The 27,689-nt window shown below is 35.0% G+C and overlaps 1 protein-coding gene across 1 annotated transcript; it reads left to right on the top strand.

Moving 5' to 3' along the window:
- Positions 1-44: 44 nt before the first annotated feature.
- On the top strand, positions 45-26,253 carry LOC121423466 (ran-binding protein 3-like). The gene is made up of 16 exons (XM_041618812.1): positions 45-152; positions 4,830-4,909; positions 6,163-6,205; positions 8,255-8,332; positions 10,174-10,212; positions 11,059-11,139; positions 12,960-13,031; positions 13,783-14,122; positions 17,532-17,625; positions 19,513-19,590; positions 20,237-20,276; positions 20,495-20,610; positions 21,293-21,416; positions 21,815-21,957; positions 23,461-23,692; positions 24,818-26,253. The coding sequence occupies exons 1-16, from the start codon at positions 116-118 to the stop codon at positions 24,883-24,885; spliced, it is 1,665 nt and encodes a 554-aa protein (XP_041474746.1). The 5' UTR covers positions 45-115; the 3' UTR covers positions 24,886-26,253.
- The last annotated feature ends 1,436 nt before the right edge of the window (positions 26,254-27,689 follow it).

The raw sequence follows: 27,689 nt of genomic DNA on the forward strand, positions 1-27,689 counted from the left end.
CAAAGATAAGTACAATAAGCCTACATCGGTAGTATCGAGCACATTGAACACAACGTTTACCACATTGCATGCAGTTTGTCTTCAAGAGCAAATCGTTTACCATTTGTAGTCCAATATGGCGGAATCGCAACCGGCTGCAACTGCTCCAGCAGGTTCGTGTAAACAATCAAATTGATATCTCTATTTTTTTGTTTGTGTGTTGTCTTGTCTGAATCATGTTTAAAGATATCTGTTCTGATTGTTGAGTTATGTTTCTGCCAAATATCAATAATTTGAATGGATATTTTGAGTGGAAGAGAGTGTTTTTGGTGAGTGTCGAAAATTCATTCTGGATGAGAAGGCCATCCCGAATTTGGCATGTGTAGTTTCTTACTCATGCCTGTGAATGGGTGATTTCACGATTACTTGTTGTCCTTAATCATTCAATCAAATACTTAGCATGCAAAATCACTGGCTGCAGTTCATCAGTTGTCCTTCCCTCATAATTGAAACTTTTTTTTTATTTTTAGGGAGCCATTTAATAATATTAATAAAAAAATGACAGACTTGAGAGCCATTTTAATTTTTTCATTTTTATACCAGAGGCCCATGCCATGGCATTTTCAGTTTTCAAGGGCCATTTTTTTTCATGATTCAGCACATGGTTTCGCATCGCAGTTTGTCCTGCTTGTTTGAATAAATTCACTAATGGGCCAAATTGTAGTTTCGGGAACCACTCGTCGATTTGTATACGCGCACTTGTGTACAAAGACAAAGTGAATGGAAATAGGGAACCATGCGTGTGACTGAATCAGTTTGTCCTGCTTGTTTGAATAAATTTATTTAATATGGGCCAAATTGTGGTTTCGCGATTCACTCGTCGATTTTTATACATGCACTTTTGTACAAAGTGAATGGAGGTGGAAATAGGGAACTGTGCGTGTGACTGAATAAAGCGCTACCGTACTGTGTGAAGTGAACGGTGGTTCCCAATATCACGATAATGCCATTTAATATTAAACATTGTTTATTTAATAACTCTTTATTTTTTCTTCATTGTCATTAAAATTATTTTGTTAAATTCTAAATTATTGTTCTTCATTTACATATTATAGGCCTATAAAATGTATATTGTCATGATTGTTTGTATTTTGTATAGATTAAGTGGATGTTCTAACTTATAGTTATACAATTGTGTCCATCAAATTGAATAGGATGAAGTTTATCAAATTTGAACAGAATTTGTATTCAGAGGAATCCTTTTCATAATTACTTTTTTATAAAAACTCATTTGAAAATTATTTTATGAAATATTGAATGCATCACAGCCTGACAGCTAATGTCAACATGTCAACTATTTCTCAAGCTGAAACTGCATTAGCGCCAATACATGTATTCAGTCAGGCACTAACTGTTACCAAAAATCTTCACTGAAAATCCTAATTTCGATCTTAAAATTGCGGGATCTACGCCATATTTCCAGAGCACCAAAGTGACTTAGTTCAGATTTAAGAAGTGGAGTTGTCGAAAATTACTCATAAATAAACTGTGATTTTCTTCAGAGTTCACCGCCTTATTTTGTTTCAAATTTAGGATGGTGTCTTCAAAATTAATTCAATAAAAAAAGGATTTTTTTTAATCAAAGTTATGACAAGACCTGCTGCTGCCAGTGCCGCGCAGCGTTTTGAAAAATAGTACCCGGGATATCGAGAGTTTCATACCCGCCTGTTTGAAACACGATACGCATTTTTCTGAAGCCCCTCGCCAGAGATTATAATAAAAAAAACACTTAGTTACTTGTCAGATGCATGAAAGTAAAAACTGCAGCTGCGCTGGCCTGGCTGTATTATATGCAGTTGTAAATGGGAGACTGGACAGCCGCGGACGGGAGCGATTTTCATGTTGGGAGTCGCTCGGTACTTGGCAGTTTTAAGCAGTCGCGAGGGTGATTCTGAAGCACACGAGGGCGGAATCGCTCGTCGCTCCCATGTATTTTCAACCCTGGGTGAGTGGTTGGCTTTATTTTGAGGACTTTAGAATTGGGTGTCCAAATTTTAAACTTTCTAACGATTAATGTTAAACTTTCGTTACAGCAGGGTGTTAACTGGAGAATTTTGTTAGAAAAGAGTTAGAATAGATATTGATTATTAGAAATGGGTGAGCAAACATAGCCATCAAGTTGGTTCATGGGACTTCGCGTCTGGGAGTTGTAAGATAAAGATAGTACATGAGGACATGCCAAATATATGTAAGCCAAGGCTTCAAGGCAAAGGGGCAGTGCATGTCATTTTCAGTAGATTTTTCTTCCAATAATTCAGTTTCTTATACCCTTTTCATAAACCTATCCTCCAATTAGCCGCCTAAGAGTAATGCGGATAATTCAATAAAAATTGCGTTCACAAACTCCGAAAATAAGCCGCATTATTTTTACGAGCGCTCGTCCTGAAAAAGGAGGATAATTGTCATGACAACTGGACACGCACCCTCCGATGCGGTTGTGTTGGAAAAGGGTGACCTTGTGACGGCACCATGGCAATTATCCGCATTATTTGGAAATGCGTTCATAAACTCAAAATCTTGTCCCGATGCTGCTATTATGCGGATAATAGCAGCATCAAAATAATGCGGATTACTCTTGTCCTCCTCCAATTTTACGACCAAATTATGCTGCTATTAGCCGCATAATCGGGTTTATGAAAGGGGTATTAGACTTTATAGTTAACTCATGACTTGCCTATATAGAAGTTGAAATTTCAGATCCTCCTGATTGTTTCCCCTAAATTAGATTTAGACTCTCATTTGTTTCAGTTTTACTTTGTTAACACTGTAATAGTGTATCAATGCTCATGCGCACCAGCACCATGATTTGTTGATGAGTATGCAGAAGTGCAATACTGGTATGTAGGCTCCAGTCTTGATAGACTAGTAAAGAAAGCAAAGGAAGATGAAAGAATGAAAAAAGGGAATGAAAGATAAAAAAAAAGAAAATAGGGGTTTCCTTTATTCTTTGAATGAAGAATGAAAGAAAATAAAGATAAAAAAGATGGAAAATTATGAAAGTAATGGAAGAGAAATAAGGAAAGAAAAAAGAAAGAAAAGGAAGGGGAAGAAGAGAGAAATGAAATAAAAATAAAGGAGAGAAAGAAAGAATAACGGTCCAACTTATGAAAGAATGAAGGGAAGAAGGAATGAAAGTAAACAAAAAGTAGGATCATACAAAAGATGAAAGAATGAAGAAAAGAAGAGAAATGAATGAGAAGGAAAGAAAGGAAGGGGAAAAAATAAAGAAAAAAAGAAAGGGAGAATGAAATAAATAACAAAAGAAAGGAATGACAAGAAAGAATTGAAATAAAACAGATGGTTTCCTACTTTCCTTCAACCTGTAAAAAAAGAAAGAAGATAAAGAGAGATAGAATAAGTTGAAGGAAGGCTTAGAATAATGGGGAAAAATGAGAGAAAGAAAGAAAAAAAGTAAGAAAAAGACTATGGAAAAGAATAAAAAGAAAGGCTCTTGGTTCATGAACCAACATTTACGATCTTTTAGTTATTGCATGGAGCTACTTGACAAAGCCATAGAATTTCGACCATGGTGAGGATAATGATAAGACAAAATAAAGAATATTGAAGTAAACGTAAGAAAATAATAAGACATCTATTTGTTCATGCTACTAGGGCTTCTGGCTCAGCGATGTCTCCTCACCATAACTCATGTTCCGAGTTTTTGGTAAATCCGTCAACATACATCGTGATTACAAATTACATGTACATCTAGATGAGTAGTAATAGTGATAGAACTTAACTTAAATGTCGAGTCCACCGCAGGAAAATGTTGATTTGAATAAATAGAGAAAAATTAAACTAGCATAACGCTGGAAATTTAATCAAAATCAGATGTAAAATAAGAAAGTTATGACATTTTAAAATTTTGCTTATTTTAAAAAAAACAGTGATAGGCACAGCACAACTCAGTGACATGCAAATGAGACAGTCAATGATGTCCCACACTATTTCTTTTTTTTTTGTTGTTCACATTATACGATATTTCTATTACAAATTTGACAATATGGACCAACTTGAATGAACCATATAGTAACAATGCTAATTCCATATGTTCAGGGAGGAATTATTGTTGTTTCACTTGACAATAAGGAGAAAATTAGAATATTTCATATAATAAAATACAAAAGAAATAGAGAGTGATGTCATCAGTCTCCTCATTTGCATAATGACCAAGATGTGCATATAACTGTTTTGTGAAATTAAGTGAAACTTTAACTGAAATATCATAACTTTCTTATTTTACATCTGATTTTGATGAAATTTTCAGTGTTATGTTTGTTGGATTTTTCTCTTTTTATTCAAATAAACTTTTTGTTGGAGTGGACTTTTCCTTTAATAATAATCACACAATATGTGAATGTACATTGGTCATGATTAGAACCAAGGAGAGGTATATGTACATGTACTTCCATGGAGGTAAGTCCTTGTTAGAACCATAATCATCATCATTAAATGTACATTTATTTTATGTAAATATGATAACGATGATGATGATCATAATCATTATCATCGTCATCATCCCCATCATCATCATCATCACTATCATCACCACCACCATCACCACCACCACCACCACCATCATCATCATCATCATTCATCACTCCCCACCATCATCATCACAGCCCACCACCACCACATCATTATCTTCATCAACATCATCATCATCATCATGATTATCATCATTCATCACTCCCCACCATCATCATCACAGCCCACCACCACCATTATCTTCACCACCACCATGGTCATCATCATAAAATGTATTGTATTTAGTATTATTATGATCATAGGAGATTCATGTAATCCTGAGTTATCAAATGGAGAGGAAGCATCAGAAACCATGGAGCAAGAAAGACAGGGGGGTATCAAGGTATGTTGATGGTTTCCTAAAAAATTAAAATAAGCAATGCTTTATTTTTCCATTAAGGACTCGAACCATGCTTGCTTTAAGGAATAGTCTATTTTTTATTATAGGAGAAATAGTCAATGTGTAATGTCATCAGCTCTCTCATTTGCTTTTTTGTCGAGAATATAAGAACAACTCTCCTTTTTGTCAAGTAATATGAAGTCATTAAAATGTCATTTAAGAAATTGAAATTTATTTTACTAGTGCATTTTTAGACATAGAAATTTTCAGTTGTAATTCTAATAATTTACAAAATACATGTAAGCATGTCAGAATGATCATGTGACCTCATAAATACTCTGTTAATGTGTTTCTTTGATGATTTTTTGTATTCATAGCCTTCGCTGATAAATGTATGTACTGCTGTGTGTACATGTTTTATTTTATTTTTTAAAATTTTATTGGAAACACTCAATACCAGGGTGGACTTCAGTTTATGAAATTCTATACATAGATAGCATTATAGGATACTGTACGAAGGAAGGAAGAGGATGTAAGGTTCAGTTGTTATTGGACTGCACTTTATTGCATTTCGGGGTATTTGATTATCCCCAATAGGCATAAATAATCATCAACCTTTACATACACTGTACAAAACCAGGTGAGTACACTCAATGAAGCCAACTCCAAGCCAATTAAGAATTATGGCTATTGGAAACTGGTTTGTATGGGGTTGATTTTGGCAGTATGGCTATTGCAAGAGGCAGCATAATTATCCCCAGTGAACATTCAAATCATGTTTAATTCCTATAGAACTCTGTACAATATGAGTGCACACCAGTGACTGGGAATGCATGTACTGTTTCTGTACATGCTGGTCGGTATAAAAAATGTTGGAGTTGAATTATTGCTTTTTCCCTCATCTGATGAATCGGATGAAAATATCTCTAGTCACCCCCTCCCCCTTCTGTCACTGATTTATTGTTTTGAATGTACAGTCATGTTCATGTGTCTTCAGGGATTAAGAGTCATTTTTTCAGTCGGTAACCTACATGTTAAAGTAATAAGAAGTAGTGTTTATATTGTATAATTTGAAGTTGCATTTTCAGGATATTTACATTAATAATACTGGTACATAATTATGCAGTGGCGCAGCCCTACATGCAGTTTGTGTACGATACTTGTACATGTAGGGAAGGATCTTCATGAAATACAGTGGTAAATGAGGTCTTAATATTTTGATGTAATTTTCAAGAATTTTTCCTTTTTTTTCTCAGCGTCCAGCAGAGCAACAGTTAGGACCAGACGATATTGATAAAGGTAAAGGCCTTAACTAATTTTGGGTTCTTCTCCTTTTTATTTATTCTTTAACTTTTCGATTTTTGGTCATTTTCAATAGAGACACAATTTAACTGAAATAGAGTGTTGTGTTTTTGAGAATAATAAAGTTAAGAGAGTTAATCTTTCCGGTCAGAATCCCATGCAATTTAGCCACACAGTATGGAGAATGAAGTGTACGCTACCTACTACTGATACTTAAAGGGGAAGTTCACCCTGACAAAAAGTTTATTGTAAAAATAGCAGAAAAAATGATAAAAAATATTGCCGAAGGTTTGAGAAAAATTCATCAAATAATTAAAAAGTTATTAGAATTTCAATTATTTGATTTGTGACGTCATATGCGAGCAGCATTTCTACATAGCGAATGGTAAAAAATCAATGAAATGTCATTTTCTCAGAAATTTGAAAATGGTTTTCACTGTAACTTTTGTATATCAATAGACAAATCATTTCACACCCGATCATGAAAAGAAAACAAAATTAAGTCATCAGGAACCATACAAAATTTGAAATTCATATATTTTATATTACATAACACATGGGGCAGCTGCTCGTTTATGACGTCACAAATCCCAAATTTTGAACTCTAATAACTTTCTTACTCTTTAACGGATTTTCCTCAAACCTTCACCAATATTTTTTACTATTTTTTCTGCTATTTTTACAACAAAGTTTTCTTCAGGGTGAACTTCCCCTTTAAGGTTATCAAACCTCTCGCTATCCTCGAGGATAAGCTCTCTTTGGGAACCAGACTTTGGAATTAGCCATCTGGGACTTCATAGGGTCACTAATTAGTGAGAATTAAACCCTAGTTGATCATGATAACTTGCATTGATATTATGATTCAGAGTTACTGTATTTATTTGGTTTATAATCATACAAAGTTCTGCAATCAGTAACCTACTCATAGTAATATTAATAAATGTTGTGTGAGAATTTTTTTTTCATTTTATAAATTGATTTTTGAAAAGAAATGAACTTGGTTATTGTATATAAGAAAAAAAACAACATTCTTACAAATGTTGTAAAGAAGAGAGTTCTTTTAAAATATGAATCAAGACAAAAAAAGTCTCACAAATTATGTTTTTGATGTACATCTAGATATCGTAACTTGTAATCATGCATTGTTTGTTTTCTGTTTTGATTTTTGCATTTAAATAGAAACCCACTGTTTTAATGAGAGAGAATTTAAATTGAAGCATTAATATATATAATCATATGAAAAAAGAAACATGCAAAGTTTGGCACTTGATTCTTGAAAGGAAGAGAGACAGGAAGTTCATCATTTAGCTTCGATGAATTTGCTCCAAAAACTCCACAATCTCCAAATACTTTGGGATTTCAAAAAGATTATCTAATGATCCAGGCACTCCTGTTTAAAGCTTCCTAACATTTAAAGGTACAATCTCAACATGTTAATAGTTAATCAAATAACCTGAAGTTATTCCTTTTGATGATGGGTGCTTTGTATGTATTTCTTGCCATTTATTTGGTTTGCATCCAATTCTAGTTTTCCACTTTATCCACTCACAAAAAAAATCCACATGTTTGAATGTTTTTTTTTTTCAATGTTTAAAAAAAGCCAGATTGTGATATCATTGGCAGTTCATCTCACCAATATATATCAGGTGCTTTTAACATACATGCACAGTATTTTATGCCCGAGTTGAGCCGGTCGATCCATGATGTCCAACTGATGCAGGGCATTAGTGCACACCAGAAGACTGATGAAATGAAGAAACTCCTGATGAAAAGAAGTGTCAAAGACTGGCTTGACTATTAAATAGCTTGCAAGTTGCAAACAATATTTCCTCAAAGTGTTAGACTTAAATACAAACCAAAATCAACCAAGTGGGATTGCTTGCATTACCCATGCAGGATTTTTCATTACTTTGCTTTAAGTTATCAACGTTAATAATGTAGCATGATTCTCAATTTTCTTATCGGATATACATTTCTGTTTATGTTTCACGCAAAACAATTGGTCATCTTTCCCCAAATAATATTGCTTTGTCTTCTGTCCTCTAGAATACAAACCAGAAGAACCAGGGGAATTCCGCAAGGCTGATGATGATGTCATTGCTCAAAGAGCTGTCTTTGCACCAGGTTTGTCAGATTCATATCACAATATTCTGTAGGCCTAAATGTACTGTATGGTGACATGACATTTGCTTCTGCGACAATTACTCTGGACTGTCATCCACTATTAAAAATGTAGTCAATATGAAATGAATTTTCAGAACTTTATATTGTTGCAACACCCCTTCATGTACATGTAGGAGGCAAGTTCCTATATTCTAATCAGTGTTTCATAAAACAAGGTTGATTTAAAATTGATTAAAAGATTGACAAAGCACTCTTCTCTCTGACTTAATACTATTTTTGAAAAAAAAAATTATATTGATATTAATGCTCTAAATGAGTTCTGCATGAACCAAACTTTAACAAAAAATTATTATTAAAAGGAAAATATTGAAAAAGACTCCAAGATGTAATGTATCCATGATTGTATGTTCTGGGGTTCGTTGCAGAAAGAGTTGCGTTTAAACGCAAGTCAAAAAATCAATCGCAAGTCCCAAATGCGCGCTGTTGATTGGTTGAAAATCAAGTTGCGCATGATTTTTAGAGTTGCGATTGATTTTTTGCAACTCTTTCTGCAACGGGCCCCTGTTCATGTTATGTTGATATCAGTGCTATTCAGTCAGCTGTAATATGAATCCATGATATATTGTTAAGGGGATTATGGATTAAACCGACATGTATAGTTGCTTACTGCTGAGCTGTGTAGGGTACATTTATAGTAATTACAGATTTCTAATGACTAACCACAAAATTTGTTCTGAATCTTGTTAAATTTTTTAAACATGTATATTTAGCATCTACAGTAGTTGTATCTGTGATTTGAATGTCTTCTTTTAACAATTTAATACACATGTATACCCAGTTGTTGTGTGTCCGGACAGGTTGTGTGTCCGGACGATCAATTTTAGAAAGTCATTTGGAAAGATTTACAAACGAGTTTTCATCAATTTTTATTACAAATTGTTAGGAAATATTATAAAGAACAAAATAGAAGATGATTACAAGTATTGAATTCATATTTTTAGTGTAATCCAAAGACGAAAAAGAAGGCTTCAAAAATATGAAGTGTCCGGACACCCCCGACCCCCCATCCTACTTGTAGTTCATTTGCATGCTGTAGAGAATAAAAGTTATTATCTTGCTTGTGTACATGTACTTTCTTATTGCGTGTGAAGATTCCCACTATTGATAAGAACAGAACTTTTGTATTTTAAATGAGAAAGGGATTCACTTCATAACTGATTGGAATGAAATGGAGATGGGAGTTAAAAAAAATCCTAAGAATTGATTTAATTGAAGGAGTTGATTATTAAAGCTAAATAAATAGTAACTTGATGTGTATGATTTGAAAATAAAAGTGGAATCTTGGTTTTGGAAAAAATAAAGAAAAAAATACCCCCCCAAAAAAAGAAAGAAAGAGAGATTAAGTCATTTTCTTTAGGTATCACTTTTTATGAGTCACGCTATCTCCTGACTTCAGGCCCAAATAACATCTTTTCATGCCTCAAGAAGCACCTACAGTACATCTATATGTTTCATTACCGGTATATAAATTCGCTCATTCAGATTGTTTTCTGCCGTTCATATTAATCTAAAGTGGCATTCCTGTCAATAAAATTGACTACAAATATAAAATCTAAAGACATTTTCTGTTAATGCTTGCCAACATTGGTCCTTCATTGATCCCTCATTTTCATTCTCATACATTCATGTTTTGTTATTATCATTAATACTTTTACTCTCTCTGTAATGCATTTTGTATTGTTTTAGAAAATATAATCAAGAAAATTGTTATAAGTATTATTGTTATTTTGCAGTGGCTAAGAGAGTATTGATCTTTAACTTCCTCTATGTGTTTATTTTAGTTTCTGCTATGGTTGAGGATGATGAGAATGCTATTGGTGGTAAGCACTTCCTGGTTTTCTTTCAAATTTTCATTGGAATGGAAAATATCAATATGGCATTTCTGTAAATACATGTATTAAGATCAAATAAAGAAAATCCATATAGCCATGACTGGTGTGAATAATTGCTTTGACTCAAGGTTGGACCAAGCATAAATCATGCATTCATTGTATTTTCTCTTTTTCGCCCACTGTAATATTTCAAATAATGTTAAAGCATGTAATTTAGATATTTTGTGTAGAGAAATGGTATGAAACAATTCCCTTTGACATGATGAGTCTATCATGGAATCAAATACATCAAGGTTAGTGGCTTGTCCCCCTAAAAGAACAACAAAACTAATAAACAAAGTCCTAGTGTAGGTGTAAGTTGCAAAAATGGCCTCCATAGTTGCTGCTCGCTCAATATGAAATTCTACCTTGGAATGATCAGAATACAGTAGGCCTATATATGGACAAAAAAGTAGAGCAAAGTATTAAAAAATGAAAAATTCATCTTTTCTTCTCGAATATGGATGTAGAGTGGTATGCGATCAGTATAGAGACTGAAGGGTTATTTACTTGTAACACAAATGTTCACTATAATTTATTATTTGAACCTTGAAGAGTAATCCCTTTCAGCAGCTTAGAAGCTACATGTATTCTCTCTTTTAATAAGTGGGGTCATGTATACCATGCAAAAAGATGTTACCAAAAGCTACCGGCATATATTTAACTAGAAAGATGCCAGTTGCCACCTACATGAGTGGGCAGAGGCAAATTTAACTGAGATCCCAATGTCCAAATAGTTGCTCTGATCTTTGACATTGGCCTTGGATTTTATTGGAGATCTAATTGATCTTTCAGATGGATTTAGCAAACCTGCTTTCAGGCTCAACCCACCAACCCTCATCCATGGACAAGCCAAATCAGCACCTACATCTTCAGGTAATGTATCTATTGGGATGTCATACATGGGCCCTGTCTTAAGGGGGAATCCAGCCTTGTCCATAAAATGTTGTGTTGGGAAGGAGAAAATAAGTTAAACAAAATGGTGAAAGTTTGAAAGAAATCGGACAAGCAATAAGAAAGTTATAGCTGCTTTAAAATTGAGATCACTAATACTATGTAGATTTCAAATTGGCAACTGGGTAAGTAAATTATGACAAGGGGCAAGGACAACTTTTCCATAGGCTATGTACTTCATTATCAGGGATTTGTGCTTTTCTCCTTAGTACCCATTCACCTGGGGCAGTAATCTAAATATAACCCAGGTAGTATATTGTATGTCCTCATGAAAGAAAAATATAACTTGGAATAAAACTTTTGGGAAAAATGACACTTTAGCCATAATATGTATTGGAGTGCATGGTAGAGTAGTTTTTGGCCTTACATCACTATGACATCCCATATGCGGCCAATTTGAAGTCTCCATAGGTATAGTGATTTCCAATATTTACAACTTTTACAAATTCATAACTTTCTTGTTGTTTGTCCAATATTGTTCAAACTTTCACCCGTCAACTTGTCTGATTTTTCTTTTCCTTATAAAAACAAGTTTTTTATGTGGGCTGGATTCCCCTTTAAAAAGAGATCCGATCAACTTCAACTCCATGGAAATCCATCATTGTCATATTTCTTTCTTCAGGAAATTTGCACAAAGTCCATTGTAAAAAAAAGAGAAGCTCATTGAATTTTCAAGAAAGCAGTGAATGCATGAATATACATCATATCCAGAAATTTTATTGAACAAGCATGCATTTCAAATGTTGACATAGCTGGCTTTCCATAGTTGTGGTTGATTGGATCAATTGCATCTCTTTGTAAGAGTGGGCCCTTGATGTTTTTGCCAGCATGTACATATGGCAAGCCATTTTACCAGTTATTCCTATTTCCTCATATCAATAATTCAATCCATACTATCATTCAAGCATTGGAATTTGTGACATCAAGAATGAATTTCTTGGATTAATAACTCATTTTATATAGTTAAGAAAATAGACATTGTTGATATAAAGATTGTACTCTTGATATGAAAAATCAAGATAAAATGGTAAAAATGACTTGCCATACGTAACTCATCATGTGCTAGTTACAATCATATAGGTGTGACCAACCTTAACCTGTTGGAAACTGAATCATTTTGCCATAGCACATGCTTTCAATAGACTCCAGCCAGCATATACAGTTCCTTGATATTTGCTCCGGTGACAATGGCCCTGATGAAAAATCTGCTTGTTTTTAGCCAAACAGAAAAGCTAACCTCAAAATGAATAAACACTAAACCTAATCTTTAGATTATTGTGAACCAAAAACTCTATTACAGTCCTAACTCTAACCCTTTGCTCTCTGAGTTATTGAGATGGAGAAAATGTTATTGTCACTGCATTTACGCAGGCTCAGTCCCAACAGGTTAAATGGCCTTTTTTTGTAAAGCATAATAAATAATTGCTATTGGTTAAAGTGATGGGATTAACTTTGGTCTTGAGGGTAGCTAGGTATATTTCTGAAGCAAATCTGAGGAGTGTCAATGGCATCCACATTCACGGAGACAATCATGCTGAAAAGGTGCTATGCATCTTTTTATTGGCTTTCCTGCTGCGTACAATGTTTTATGTCTGATAAAATGTGAGGATTATGTCTTTGAGAAGTTTGAGTATGCAATTCACTAGATTATTGCCATCACATTTTGGGCTGTATCATTGTTGGTATCTATTCATATATTAGAATGCATTTATTGATTACAATTTTAATGATACTACGTACAGATGGCGAGGAGAAAGAAAATGAAAACGTCAAACCTTTATTGAGACCGTCGGCACTCAACAATCACGGGAAAGGTGAGTGGTGAATTCCATTTTTATTTCATTTATTAGGCCAGATGAACTATTTTCCACTTCGAAACCTAGGCCGTTCCATGAAGTATGAAAATTGGACTATCTATATATGTATATTGGACTTTTCCTGTAATTTGACTGGAGTAATAGGGAGGTTATGCTTCCAAATAGGTTGATTATTTTAATTCAGAATTTTCATCAAACCATAGATAGTGAGGTCGAGTCAACCCTGGGTTGGTACAAAGCCTTCATTGTGTGCTACCTTCTCCATTTTTTGTTTTCTGAATGCAGGATTTGTTACAGTAGAAAAAAAATCAGTCCCTTGGTTGGGATATTAAAAGTAAATGGAGGCTCTACATGTATGTAGAGGAGATTCCTCACCTTTGCATGCTAGAACTCGATTCACTTTTCATTTGGTAACTAACGTAGGAACTCGGCAGGACAACATTTTGCTGGTAAATGCCAAGTTGGTGTGTAACCAGTTACCTGGGAAACATAGGTCTAGTTTAATCAGTCATAATGGCTGACCTTATGGACGACATATACTGCTCTTGGGCCCTTTTTTAAAAAATCAAAGTGGAGACAATGGCAGAGTGGGGATTCGAACTCACAACTTTGTGATTATGAGTCCAATGCTCTAACCACTGGACCACACGACCCGATGTAAGAGCAGGGGGAACCCAGGTGTAGTGGTCCACTTGCAAATCGATAACAAACCTCTGTTTTTTTGTTTTTCATGAATGTTTGGAACTAGACGAGGAGGTAGAGGAGAAGTTGGGCAACCCGTTAGCCGATGGAGCTCACAGTTTACCATTTGCGATGGCAGCAACGGCTGAGAACAATAGTGAAACAGAAAGTGACGCGTACAAAAGGACAAAATTATTTCTGCCGTTCACCACGGGTGAATCGAGCGAAAGAGACTTGGGTTTCGGCGTGTTTGGCAAGTTCCGTGATAGTGCTTACAGGATTGGATTCACGGAGCAGGATGGGCGGGGCAGTGATGCCAATTCAATGGACAAGGACCCCGATCCGGATCAGCACGAAGGGACAACGCATGAAAATTACTTCGCCCAGTTTGCAAGCAAAAAAGACAAGTAAGTATGATCTCTTTCTGACCGGCATTCCAGTACGGGATGAATTGTAGTAGTCCTGACACAAAGTGTGTCTTAACTCATAGTTCAACATATTGTACATTACAATTTTCTGTAGTGTTCTGTGTGTTTCACAAAGAGGTAAAGGTGCATTAAGGTCAAGCTCAACTTTGCTTATATGGTATATAATGCACTCATTGATGACTACACTATCCTTTAAAGGACAAGTCCACCCCAACAAAAACTTGATTTGAATAAAATTCAACAAGCATAACACTGAAAATCTGAAAACAATAAAAAAACAAAAGAAATAGTGAGTGAGTGACATCAACTCTCTCATTTGGATGTAACTGGCTCATTCATATAACTAGTTTGTTGAAAATAAGCGAAACTTTGAAATGTCATAACTTTCTTATTTTACATCTGATTTTGATAAAATTTTCAGCATTGTGCCTGTCTGAGTTTTCTCTATTGATCCAAATCAACATTTTTCTGAGGTGGACTTGACCTTTAAGCATGATCTCATTTTGCAGGAATACTGTATGCAACTGGGCATTTAAAAGCAATCTTTAATAGTCACAATGAAAATCACTATGAAAACCCCCCTAATGCAAAATTTTACAGGAATTCAAATGACAATACTATGTGGTGTTCTTAATTTGTTTTCAATCCATTGCAATTAGGGGAGTGTTTCATGAAACAATATTCAGTGACTTACTATTGTTATAAGCTACTAATATACTTGCATCGGATTGGCAGAGAGTGCAATCTTTGTTGAAAATCACTTTGTTTCGTGAAGCACTTTGTGCTTTTCCAATAATGGCAAGTCTTAGAGGCACTTGACTTTAATGTAGCGTGATGAAAGCACATGCCATGTACATGTTTATTGAATTTAAAAGATTTTATGGTTAAATAATAAGATTAGCATGGGGTGTAGAGCGCTCTACACGGTAGTAATTGGCTCACCACAATCTTTGCCAAAATTGTTTCCTGTACTTCTTGGCTATTTTAAAAGAAAATGAGAGAGAAGCCAGTTATGCTTCTGAGGAATATCTTGCATCCTCATTTAGTGTATATTGTTAAATACATGGCATGTACAAATTTGTCTGCAAGTTGGTATTTGTGTATTTTTGGCATGTTGAGTATTTTCTGTAAATGTACTTTTGAAAAAAAAATCAATATAGAGTACTTGTTGTTAAAAGCATTTTTAAAGTTTATTTTGGCACCATTACTGTTAAAATTTTATATTGATATGTACCTTTCAGAAACACAATCTATAATCTTAAAAAGACAGGGGAGGGTGCTCTCATCTTCATTTTCATGATAATTCTGTATTAACGTGGAAAGCACATGTTGCTTCGTTTCATGGCTTTTTTTCTTCAAGTTTTGCGTATAATATTTTGAGACCGAGTCTGCGGTGTCCAGGCAGTATGCAGCACCTAATTACACAACATATTTAAAGTGCAAAAAAATTGCTCAAAAAATATAACATCATACATACATGTGCAAATCCAATGCAGTACATGTACCCTTGTTTGCATATCAACCAGTAGCTGTTGCATGAAATTTAATGAATCTTTAAAATCTCATAACTCTTATTTTATGTTCAATTACAATGAAATTTTCAGCTTAAGTTAATGCTCATTCAATGTTTCTCTTTTTATTTGAATTAATTTTTGATTTTGTAGTGGTTGACTTTTTAGGGCAAAGCTGCTTTACTATAGGGCACATTTTGGTATTACAGCACAATTGGAAAAACAATTCAGAAGGGCCCTAAAAGTATTCCAAGTCCATTGCTAGGGGCATTGATACAATCTGTAGGACATCTGCCTTTATGGCCATTCACTTGATGTGAATTTTGTTCGTGTAGGAACTTTTAATAATCAACATTGTCAGTTGGGTTGTAAAATCATTGTAAAATTATTATCACTCTCTTAAGTATTCTGTAATGATGTTTGTGATTTTTTCTATAAATACACATGTTTTTAAGAGCTAACAGTATAATATTATTGATGAAGTAAGCAAGGTCAGGAAACCATAAAGGAAAACAAAAGGGAAGCCCTAAAACAAAAAGTTCACTCTTACTAATAATAAAGTGAGTGTACATATACATAGTATTGTTTGCTGTAATGTTTAGGCCATCATCTTTCGAGGCAGAACCCTAACATACGTTTATTACATAGAAATTTTCAAGGTAAACCAAACAAGACTAAAAGCAACAAATGAAGTAAAAAAAGTATTGAATTCAATAGTTGTGATGGTAGAAGTCAATATGTTTTCTTTTGAACGCTAACAATCATTGGCTGATTTTCAGTTCAAGAGGAAGTGTATTCAAAAGCAAATTTAGACTAATCGTGCATATTGTTCGCACTAATACAGTATCCCGCTGATGTTTGTGTAGTACATTTGATTATAATTTTTACTGCACCAAACTATTTTACATTTTAAAGTGGACATTGCAAAAGATGGAATCAAACTGGATGCAAGTCAGTCTTCAACCCCACCATAGTTCTGCAATTAAAGTGATTGGTTAACATTGGTTTGACTTTTAAAAAATCTGAGCTAGAAGGTCACACTTGTCACCTGTATCTGTGATATGTTACAAAAATGAAGCCCAGAAAAAATTGCGTTCAAAAACAATTATTTAGTGCTTCAAAAATTGAAATATAAAGTGACCGGAAACACCATCTTAATTTCATCTCGTACACTTATGTGTACCATTAAGGTGTCTATAAGACGCTTATTTACAAAATCGGGGTTTGCCTCGTAGTTTCAGCTTTTCATTCTCAATAATGGTTGTTTTCAGGGTTTATTAGTTCTTATTCATGCACTTGTACACATGTTTCATCTTGGTTTGAGAATTTTTTAAATCAGCTGCTCACAAAGTTAAACAATACCTTTAATTGCAAATTTGTGATTGATTGTTGCTCTGCTTCTTGGAACAGAAAGTGTAATCTGATTTTTTGTAATTGATTACAGAGTTTTGTGCAACATGTCAAGCCTGAATAGAAGTTTCTCCTTTTGCGAACAATTTTTATACTAACTCACAGAGAGTTTAACAGTTCTGGAGACAGTCCAAGCAGCTTATCAAGTTCATCAGGCTCATCTAATAATACAGTATCCCACTGATGTTTGTGTAGTAAATTTAATAATTTTTATTGCACCAAACCATTTTACATTTTAAAGCGGACGTTGTAAAAGATGGAATTAAAATGGATGCAAGACGGTCTTCAACCCCACCATAGTTCTGCAATTAATTGCAAATTTTTTATTGATTGTTACTCTGCTTCTTGCAACAGAAAGTGTAATCTGATTTTAGAGTTTTGTGCAACATGTCAAGCCTGAATCGAAGTTTCTCCTTTTGCGAACAATTTTTATACTAACCCACTTCTCCTTTTCTACAAATGCACAGAGAGTTGAACAGTTCTGGAGACAGTCCAAGCAGTTTATCAAGTTCATCAGGCTCATCGTTCTTGTTTGGACAGAATATGAATGAAAGAGTTACGGTGAGGCTTCACATACACAATCTTGCCTATATTTCATATTTTCTCATCTCTCTCTTTCTTTTCTGGTCTCATACCGGATGTCTCTCATCTTCTTGTTTCCCTTTCCTTTATTTCTATCTCTTTACCTTTCTTCCTTGTCCGTTCTATTTCTGCCCTCTCTCCTATCTTTCAATTTGTCTTCCCTCTTCTTGCCCCCCCCCTTCCTCTAGCCTCTTGTCGAGGCCCTGGCGGCTGCTTCCCGAGGGATTTCCTAATTCGTTTGCGAATTAGGCTTGGCAAGCGCAGCGAGCCAGGGCCTCTTGACATCTGAGCTGAATTATATATTCATGAGGAACGTCTAATGAATATACATAAGTCATGAATATTACCGGTCACCTAGTAAACCAATGAAATTTCAAAGCTGTTTCGTCTGGGGTTCGGAATACTAGTAGACCACTATTCTGCAGGGGATTCATGTAATTGCGGGACAGGGGATATAACCAGCAAAATGCTACAAGTAGTGGTATTACTACTAGTACTAGCCGTAACAGACCCATCACCACCCCAAAACTTCCCGGGAGATCGGCCTGGTCAGACTTGAGTCAAGGGGAAACACCAACTGAACAACTCGACTCCAGCATTCCTTTACCGCACAGTAGAGATCGAGAATCTACGCATAGTGGAATTGCATGAAAAGTTACATTTTTCCATACACTGTGGGTAGATTTACAAAAACAGCTCGTCCTTTCAGTGCAGACTTTATTTCATTGACTTGCAAATCCTTAAATTGGTCCATATTCAGCATTTTAGAGGCATATTTAATGCTCTTTGATATTTCGTCGTCACTCTTCGCCAAGAATCCATGGGTCGCCATTCAAGAGGAGCTCATGAATATTCAATATGACATCATAGCAGCCCGTGCTCTCATTGGATGATTTTCACCAACCAGTTTTTAGTCGGAATATTGGTAAAAACAATAAAAAACAAAAAAGTCGGTGAAATTCGTCTCATGTGTCAAGAGGCCCTCGCTCACTGCGCTCTGCTTCACTACATCCCACGCTTCGCTTGGAAACAGCCGCTAGAACCTCGACCCTTCCTCTGTCTCTTTGCTTCTCTTCCTCTATCTTTCTGTCTTTTTACTCTTATTTTTATTTATCCCCTTATCCACCCCTTCCCTCTTTAATTTCTCCATTCTACATGTATTTTCCTATCCATCCCTTCCCTCTATCCCCTCTTTCCATTCTTGTATCTTTATTTTCTTGATTCCCCTATATCTCCTTTCTCTTTCCTCTAAATAGTAATAACGTTTTATTTACCCAGGTTAGCCACTTCAGTTAGGAAACTGCTCTACCAGCGGGCCCTGCATTGCATTATATGTTATTATTACATGTACCCTTCTCCAATCTAAATGCTGAGCGCCTAGCAAGAAGGCAGAAGGTCCCATTTTTATAAGTCTTTGGTATGACTTGGCCGAGGATTGATCCCACGACCTCCCGTTCATGAGGCAGACGCTCTACCACTGAGCCACTATGTCCGGTTTCATTCCTCAGTGCCCTCACTCCTCTACTCTTCTACATGTATATCCATCCTTCTCTTCTTTTTATTACCATCTGCACTCTCCCCTATAATTATCTTTCCCACACCAAAGTCTGCATATCTTGACAGTTTTATGCATAATGCTTAATTTATGAAATTAAATCAAATAATTTTTTTAAAAAACAAAATAATACACTTTAGGATTTGCTGCTGTTGATATTATTACCGTTAATAAATTTGATGAAACAAGACACGGTCCTCACCTAAATTATTAAAAGAAGAATATTCTTTAGGATGTGTAGAAGGCTGGGATAACTTTAATTTTCATATAAAAACGGTGGATTGTATTTTTTTTATTACACTTATTTTTAGAGTCCTAACAGACAAGAAGGGGAACTGCAATCGGTCGGTGAATTGGTGTTTGGTCAAAATCTTTCAGCAAGGATCAAGGTAAGTTTATTGAGGGTGACTTAATTTTTATGATAATTGGAGAATTACAAACAGTCATGTCTTGATGATAACGACAATGATGATGATCAAGATGATGATGATAATGGTGACGATGATGGGGACGATGATGGTGACGATGATGATGACGATGATGATGAAGATGAAGATGTTGATGATAATGAGGATGAGGAGAAGGATGATGATAGATGATGATGGTGATGATGAGGAGGATGATGATGGTGATGGTGATAATGATGATGATGAGGATGATGATGGTGGTAGACTGGATTCTTAAATAGCATGTATAGCATATGTCTACCCAATCACAGCTGTAAAATGTTCACCCTACAATGTGTCTGGCTTTAGTATAGCTGCCATTTTGGTGCTCTAGCATTTCAAGGAATAAATTTCTGCCAGATTCCAATTTACCTCTCTGAGACTGAGTGGAACAGTCATAAATTAAATTCATTGATTAATATCTTGACATGACAAGGGACATTTAGTGTTGTGATGGGATTTTTACCCAGTGATACAGTCCACAGACATATCCACTAGGGCATGATAGCTCTGTCGGTATATTATTATTTATTCAATTACATTTGTTGCAAGGGGTGATACCATGTTTTGTAAAATTTTGTTTCTCCAGAATGATGGTTTTAATGAAACTTCCCCTGAGAAACCAAAAGGTGAGTACATCTTTGTTCTATTTTATTCAAGCTTACGTTTACTGTTCAAAAGTTTGTCTCATTTTGCAATGCAGTGCATGGTGTTCAAGGATTTGTCCCCTTCTGAAGCTCTTTGTCAATTTTTGATTTTTCATAATTCTTACACCCCCAATGACTATTTACCTTTGTGTCATAATATATTGCAAGTGGTATATTTTGTCTTGTAATATAAACTTCAGAGCAAACATTAGCTGAGAATGCAAGCGCATTGGAGGAGGCCAGGGAGAGGATGAGGAGAAAATTTGAAGATGTTGAGAACCTGACTGGAGAAGAAGATGAAGAAAATGTTGTTTCGGTAAGATATTTGGTTTATATTGTACTCACTTGGTCTACGAGCAGATGGTCTATTTTCAGTTAGTTTTATACGATATGCATGTGGTCTAAAAATTTTATTTCTACCCTAAATTTGGTATAATTGCTGTTTAAGCTACCCTGAACTGGTCTGATGCCCAATATTATTAAATGAGATTGCGTGTTGAATGTCATGTGCATGTTAACACTTAGTGCGACTTTTTGTCAAAACTTCACTCCAGTTCTGGGCTATATTCTAGTAGTATGAAAATGTTGCTATGTTGAAAAAGAATGTTTATCACGGTAACATGATAGAACCAAAATATTGTTGATTCTGAAAAGTCAATCACTATTTATACACCACAAATGCTGCTCTATATTGCTTTAAACTTTGTAAGTAGGTACTCAAATGCACACTTTTCATGGAAAAGTGCCAATGAAAACCCTTACTATGTTTTCCCCTTCTCTACTGTTATGGACTTGCAGCTCATATTGAATGTTTATAATGAATATTCAGAATCGGCGATGTACATGTATCATGTTATCAATGATATTTTGGGACAACAATCGACTAACATTGAAATCAAATATTGACAAGCACCACTTGACCCTTTGTGTAACACCCCCTGGTCAATGAAACGGGAGCCTGTAATTGAAAGATGTTTTTGTGATTATTTTTATTGCAGTCCCATTGTAAGCTGTTTGTATTTGACAATGTGAAGAGGAATTGGCTAGAAAGAGGGCGTGGTCAAATAAGGTTGAATGACAGTCGGCAATCGGCAACGGATTCTGCTTTCCAGTCAAGATTAGGTAAATGCGTAGTAATTCAACCTATTTGATTTATTTCTATTTTTTACAAATAAATTTGAAAAGCAAAGGAAATGGCTAAAACACAAAGGAAATATTAAAGCATTGCGTTTTGTGTGACGACTTTGATAAACTGTCTTTTAAAATACTTCATATTAAACCTCTACATGTACCAATGACAGATTTCATTTTGGTAATAGGGCTTTTGAGAAAATTGCATCAAAATTGTGAAACCACCTTCCCAATGATATCAGACAAAATACAGGCTTCAACAGATCTGTGTTAAAACCTAGCTTTTTCAGAAGAATATGTTTTAGATCTCGATTAAAATATCTCCTTTCAACATGCATCTAGACTGTTATATGGTATATATTACATGTACTTGGTTGTTTTGTCAACAGTAATGCGTACGCAGGGAAGCTTCCGTCTTATTCTCAACACCAAGATCTGGAGTGATATGACCTTAGAGAAAGCAACCACGAGGAACCTACGAATTTCAGCCATGGATGCTGAATCTGAGACCATTAAAATCTTCCTTGTAACGGTAGGTCCTTCAGCTACAGGACATGCTCTTTCACTTAACCCAGTGGTGTGAGAGTTCAGATTTTTATCTGATTTCAGATTTTTTTTGTTTTGATTTTCAGCTTAATTATCAGCTTATTTTTGGTTTTCCTCTGTGCAAAAACTATGAGAGGTCTTTCTTTTTCAACACTCTTCAGTTTTTTCAGATTTTTTTGTGACCATTCACACCCCTGTTAACCCTCTCTTAACTGGGCCATTTCAGACCAGTATATACTGGGGGTGGGTCAATTTGACCCCCCCTCAGGTCTCAGCTGCTGATCGTGCGATCGCCGTGAAAATTTGCACGTGCATAAAGTCGGATGTAAAGTACAAGACTGGTAAAATTTTCAAAAAATTAATTGATTTATATTTTTTGATTATGCAAATAAGCGTATGAAATTTGCCCTAAATTTGTTTTTTGTGTATGTTTTTGCCTTTGACTCAATTTATATAGCTCGTAGAATGCAAAGTTTTGGTGAGAGTATCAATTATTTCATTTCTAACAAACGTCTACAAAAACATTGCAAAGGTATAATTAATTTCTTATGTATTTTATTGTTTTGTAAATTCTTATGTATATCTTTATTTTTTCAAACCTTTGTTTTTTATTGCTTTTCCGATGAACTTTGTCGGGGATCCTTTTGTGATCAATAGCGTAAAATCTATTTAAACCAACAAAAATAAAAATAATCATGCATTTCTGATTATTGTTTGAAAAACACGATTTGCATTGATTTTGTACACGAAATCACGTTTTTGAGCAATTTTTGGGTCTGACATGCCCTTACAAAATGTTGAGTAATTTCGGAAGCGTGTACCCGGGCTTTTCAAATTTGGTCTCAATGCGCAAGACTTGAAAGTAAAAGGTCAGCAAGCGGCGCAGTCAAAAAAATTTGCGCGGTGGCATAGTGACACAATTTGTTGAGGGGGGGATTGACCTAGTTTATTATGGGTTAAGCTATTGGTTACTGGAACAGGGTCACATTTCATAAAAAACAATTTCTATAACAAATTTACTATTAGCAATAAGAAGGATTTTAGTAGCTTTTAACTATTATTGCAGATTAGTTATTATAATAACTTATATGAAATGGCCACCTGGTTGGTACCTGTACAATCCTATGGTAATCAAAGAATTCGGTAGTTAACAGATTTTCATTGCCTGCCGGATTCGGATGGTCATTCTATAGAGTAGTAAAGTGGGATGTCATGATTTTACTCTGTTTTTTTTTTTTACATTTCAGCATTTTCATGACAATATTGATATAAATCAGGATGAAAAATCCCAACATGCCAAATTCTAATTGAATCAGTACTGAAGGCCCAAGGTTAATGTATAGGAAGCACCTCTTTAACTGAAAGGGCGAGGGGCAGTACATTTAATGGTTAATTATTATCTAATTATCGCTTTACTCTTTGTGAAATACCCTCGACTGAAAAGGAAGGAACATAATAGAATATATTGTAAACCATTCTCCTCAATCAGGGAACACCCAAGGATATAGAGCAGCTGTACTGCGCTATCGAATACCGAGTTCAAGCCCTGAAGCACGTAGAAGAAGACAAACAACGGTCGGACGTAGAAGAGGGTCAGGCCGGAGCACAAGATACCAAAGATGAAGAGGATGAAGATGAAGAAGATGCTGAGGATGATGACGAAGATGATGATGAGGATAGTGAGGTGGCTAAGATCTGTTCTCGTGATAGGAGTAAACCAAGTGAGTAGTCTGGGAAGAGTTGGGGGGTAATTATGATAAATGGAGGTGCTGATGCTGATGATGATAAAGATGGTGGTGGTGATGAGGATATGAATGATGATGGTGTTGATGATGAGATGATGTTGATCAGGATGATGACAGTGAGCTGAAACCAATTGAGGAGGGAAGATAGGTAAATTGTAGAAAATATGTATGCGTTAACCGGGGTATTTTGGGAGTTCATATGGCCGGGGGGGGGGTGCCTCCCAGGCCCCCCTTAAGATCTCGGCCGTTGACCGCGCGATCGCGCCGAAAATTGGCACGCAGGTTGCCTGGGACATAATCTACAAGATTGTATAGTAATTTTTTTCATCCGAATTGCTATTAAGTGATAATGCTAATTTATGCATAATTAGTATGAGAAATCATACTTTTTCCTCTAACTCCGTAAATAATGCTCCAAATGTACTAATTTTTGGTATAGAAACTCTTTGTGGTGTTTTTAGCAAGTGTAAATGAAAAAATTGCGATATCAAATCATTTTCTTATGTATTATATTGTCCTTTGCAATTTCTTATGTATTTCTTTGTTTTTTGACCTTTTGTTTTTCATTGTTTTTTCAATTAAATTTGTTGGGGACTCTTCTGTGATCATTAAAAGCATAAAATAAATACATTTAGACCAGCAAAACTAAAAATAATCATGCACTTATGAATTTTGGTTGAAAACACAATTTGCATTGACTTTGTACACAAAATCACGTTTTCGAGCAATTTTTGGTCTGACATGCACTTACATAATGTTGCGTAATTTTGGAACCACGTACCCGGGTGATGCAAAATTGGTCTCAAAAGTTGCGCAAGACTTGAAAGTAAAAAAGTCAGCAAGCGGCGCAGTCAAAAAATTTCGCGCGGGGAAAATATCGCACAATTCGTTGAGGGGGGGGCCTCCGAGGCCCCCCCCCCGGCCTAGATAGGGTTAAATTTATGTTCCTGTAAAATCTTAATAAAATGACAGTTATGAAATTATTATTAAATGTTAATCATGAAAGTCAAATTCATAAACAAAAGAGCATAACGGCTATTACTCTTCATCAATGTCCAGTCTATTATTCCTTTCATTATTTTTTTATACCCCTTTTCTTAGCATCTCCAAAGAGCACTGAAGGCAACAGTGCATCCGCTTCACCTTCTCTGCACCCTGAAGAATCATGAGTGCTGCTCAAGGAATTATTCTCGCAACCCTCTTGGATTCTGAGCTCAGACTTGTTATTTTTGGGTCAAAATGATGAGAACGTGGCTAAAATTGAGGAATCACAATGGCATTGGTATCTGCTGAGATGCAAGAACAATCGGACCACCATTCTTTTATTTGCCAAGAGAGATTTCAAAATTGGAGCTGACCTGTTGGTGTTGGAGTTGACCTGAGTTTACATCACATCAATTCATTATAGGTCTGATGTTTTGTGATTGATTGCATTAGTTATTATGTGGAATCAATCATAAAAAGTAAATGTTGACTATATGATGAATTTCTAAGCCAAAATGTCAAATTTCCTGTACCTACATGTACCATATTTCATCAAAAAGATTTGCCGAATGGACAATACCGTCAAACCTTTACATAGGTATTACCAGGGAATCGGGTATACGAGTAGAAAATCTTTCTTGGTTTAATATATGCAATGTAGTTCGAGGGTTTCGATAGGAGCAGAGAAACAATAAAGGTTTGAAAATATACACCAAAGAATAACATGGATCTTTGATGTATTTGAATTCATATAACATGTATGTGAAGTTGCTCTCATACAACATCATACTCTAAGATTTTAAAGATCAGTAACTCTGTTTAGTACCAGCTTAAAATTATAGAAAATGAATTTTTGCCAAACTTTCACTCTCATGTTGCTCTTGTTTTTCTTTTTACTCATATCTCAACCTCGAAAATTCGCTTTTATGGTAATAAGGATGATCGCATAGAAACAGATGTGAACCAAGGTATTTGTACGATGTTTTAAAACATTACCCAAGTTCACGTCTGGAAGCACTTTCCCTTTAGATTTTCTCTCAACATTCCTATTAACCTGTTAACTTCTGGAACCGGATGGTCCTTATGAAAAGCCTATAGGAACGAACAAATTCACTAGTCGATGGGTAATGCAAACTACTGTAGCTTGTTGCTATTATCATGCATTTAATCAGTGCTTTTGAAAGGATAATTTGCACTTTATTAGACTCAAACCTTACAGGAAACAGGACATATCATAAATTTGATCCTAAGTATTGATATTTTATTATTTTGTGATCAAGGAGGAAAAACAGAACAAATCACACTAAGTGACCAATATTAATTTTTTGAATGAATAATTAATGATAAGTCCTGATTTACCTGATCAGACCCTCTTTTACTTCACATTCTTATTTTCTTTGAATAAAGAATTTTCACAATATATACTATGCAGAAATGACATGACTGATGTTGGGTTAAGTGTTTATGTTTATTTTGATAAATTTCTTTAATTTCATACCCTTATGAGTTTTGTCTAATTCAGATCTGAATTAGATGCAATATTAGATGTGATATTGATCAAAATGGTGATCAAAAGAGTGTTCTCTTTTTTTAGCTTGTATTCTTTGTCCTGTTCTAATCAATATGGTTACCAGTACTAGCTGCAGGGTCCTATATTAGTACTGCTCCCCCATGATCTATTCATAGCTTTAAAAGGTGATGATAAATACATAGGCCCATATTCTGAAGTTGGGTTTAACTTAAACTCAGGTTTAAAGTTGTGGTTTAAGTATGGACAGCCAATTGTTACATAATCACTAACGGTAAAGATATCATACTTTAGCTCATTCGGCTCTCATATCATTCATAAATTGTGTAGGAAGTATAAATAGATGATTGTCTTCACCATCGATGAATCAGGAAAGAGCACAGTAAACATAAGAAACATACAACTTAATAAAAATTTTGATACTTTTGGCTTCCCACTTAACTTCCTACTTAAACCACAACTTTAAACCTGAGTTTAAGTTAAACCCGACTTCAGAATACGGGCCTTAGAATGGTACATTGCTATGATGAACATCTTTCCAAAGATAAAGATTCTTTATTGATTTAATTTCAATGTTCAAATTAAAGATGATTACAGTGATTCCTTTGTTTAATGATGTACCAAAAGTAAAGGTACATGAAGCTTTATTTTAAATTGATTGTTGATTGAATAACAATTATACTTATTATTAACACTTCAAATGGTGCACCCATTCCAATAGGAATTGAAAAAAAATCTGTTTTAATTCAACTGTTTGAAATGTTTATGATTTGCTACAAAATGTATTGTTCATGCAACTTTCAGTTCTAATCTGCTTGATTCATGTGAGAAAAGGGTTTTATCAAAGAAAGAAAGAATTGCTTACCAATATTGAATTTCAATTTTCAAAGTCTATTCTGTGAACTAATTTTGATTTCATTTTCTTTTAAACATTGAGTAGTGTCCATCATTCAGTTTGTTCAATCTTTATGAACCAAAGTTTCATTTGACAAAGTCATATCATTCGAAGTAATACAAAATGGAAATCAGACCGTCTGGATACTAGATTAAATGAGAATTAGTCTAAGTGGGTATGAGACCAAGTGTAGTGTGAGTAGACCAAACAGCAACGAGGCTAAATTGATAGCAGACTAAATTAGTTTAGCCCTTGTGGTATTAGCTTATCTAAGAACCAGCCCAACTGCTTTTTGACCAGTGGATTGGTATTGCTAGATTTATAGCTAGGATTCGGACAGGATATCGTTTAATTAATTTCTTTTCCTTAAAAGAAGGAAAAAAAAGAGATTCCCCCCAAATTTAAGGTTATCCAGTTCCAAATGTGCCTAGCAGAAGAGATCCAATGAACTGTGAGTTGCATTGACTCCAAATGTGCATGCTGAGTTCAAACTGTCAGAGCAGATACACAATTCTTGTCAAATATTCATCATTTTAACTTATTGATTTCAAAAGGGTATTGAGCGT

Source organism: Lytechinus variegatus, chromosome 11, assembly GCF_018143015.1.
Source record: "Lytechinus variegatus isolate NC3 chromosome 11, Lvar_3.0, whole genome shotgun sequence".
In the NCBI taxonomy this organism is placed as follows: Eukaryota; Metazoa; Echinodermata; class Echinoidea; order Temnopleuroida; family Toxopneustidae; genus Lytechinus; species Lytechinus variegatus.

What these genes read in the sequence shown, in the direction of transcription:
- LOC121423466 (XM_041618812.1), top strand. Translation starts at nt 116, where the DNA reads ATGGCGGAATCGCAACCGGCTGCAACTGCTCCAGCAG. An exon ending in ATATGAATGAAAGAGTTACG is followed by an intron (nt 17,626 to 19,512) that starts GTGAGGCTTCAC and finishes ACTTATTTTTAG; the next exon opens with AGTCCTAACAGACAAGAAGG. An exon ending in TCGTGATAGGAGTAAACCAA is followed by an intron (nt 23,693 to 24,817) that starts GTGAGTAGTCTG and finishes CCCTTTTCTTAG; the next exon opens with CATCTCCAAAGAGCACTGAA.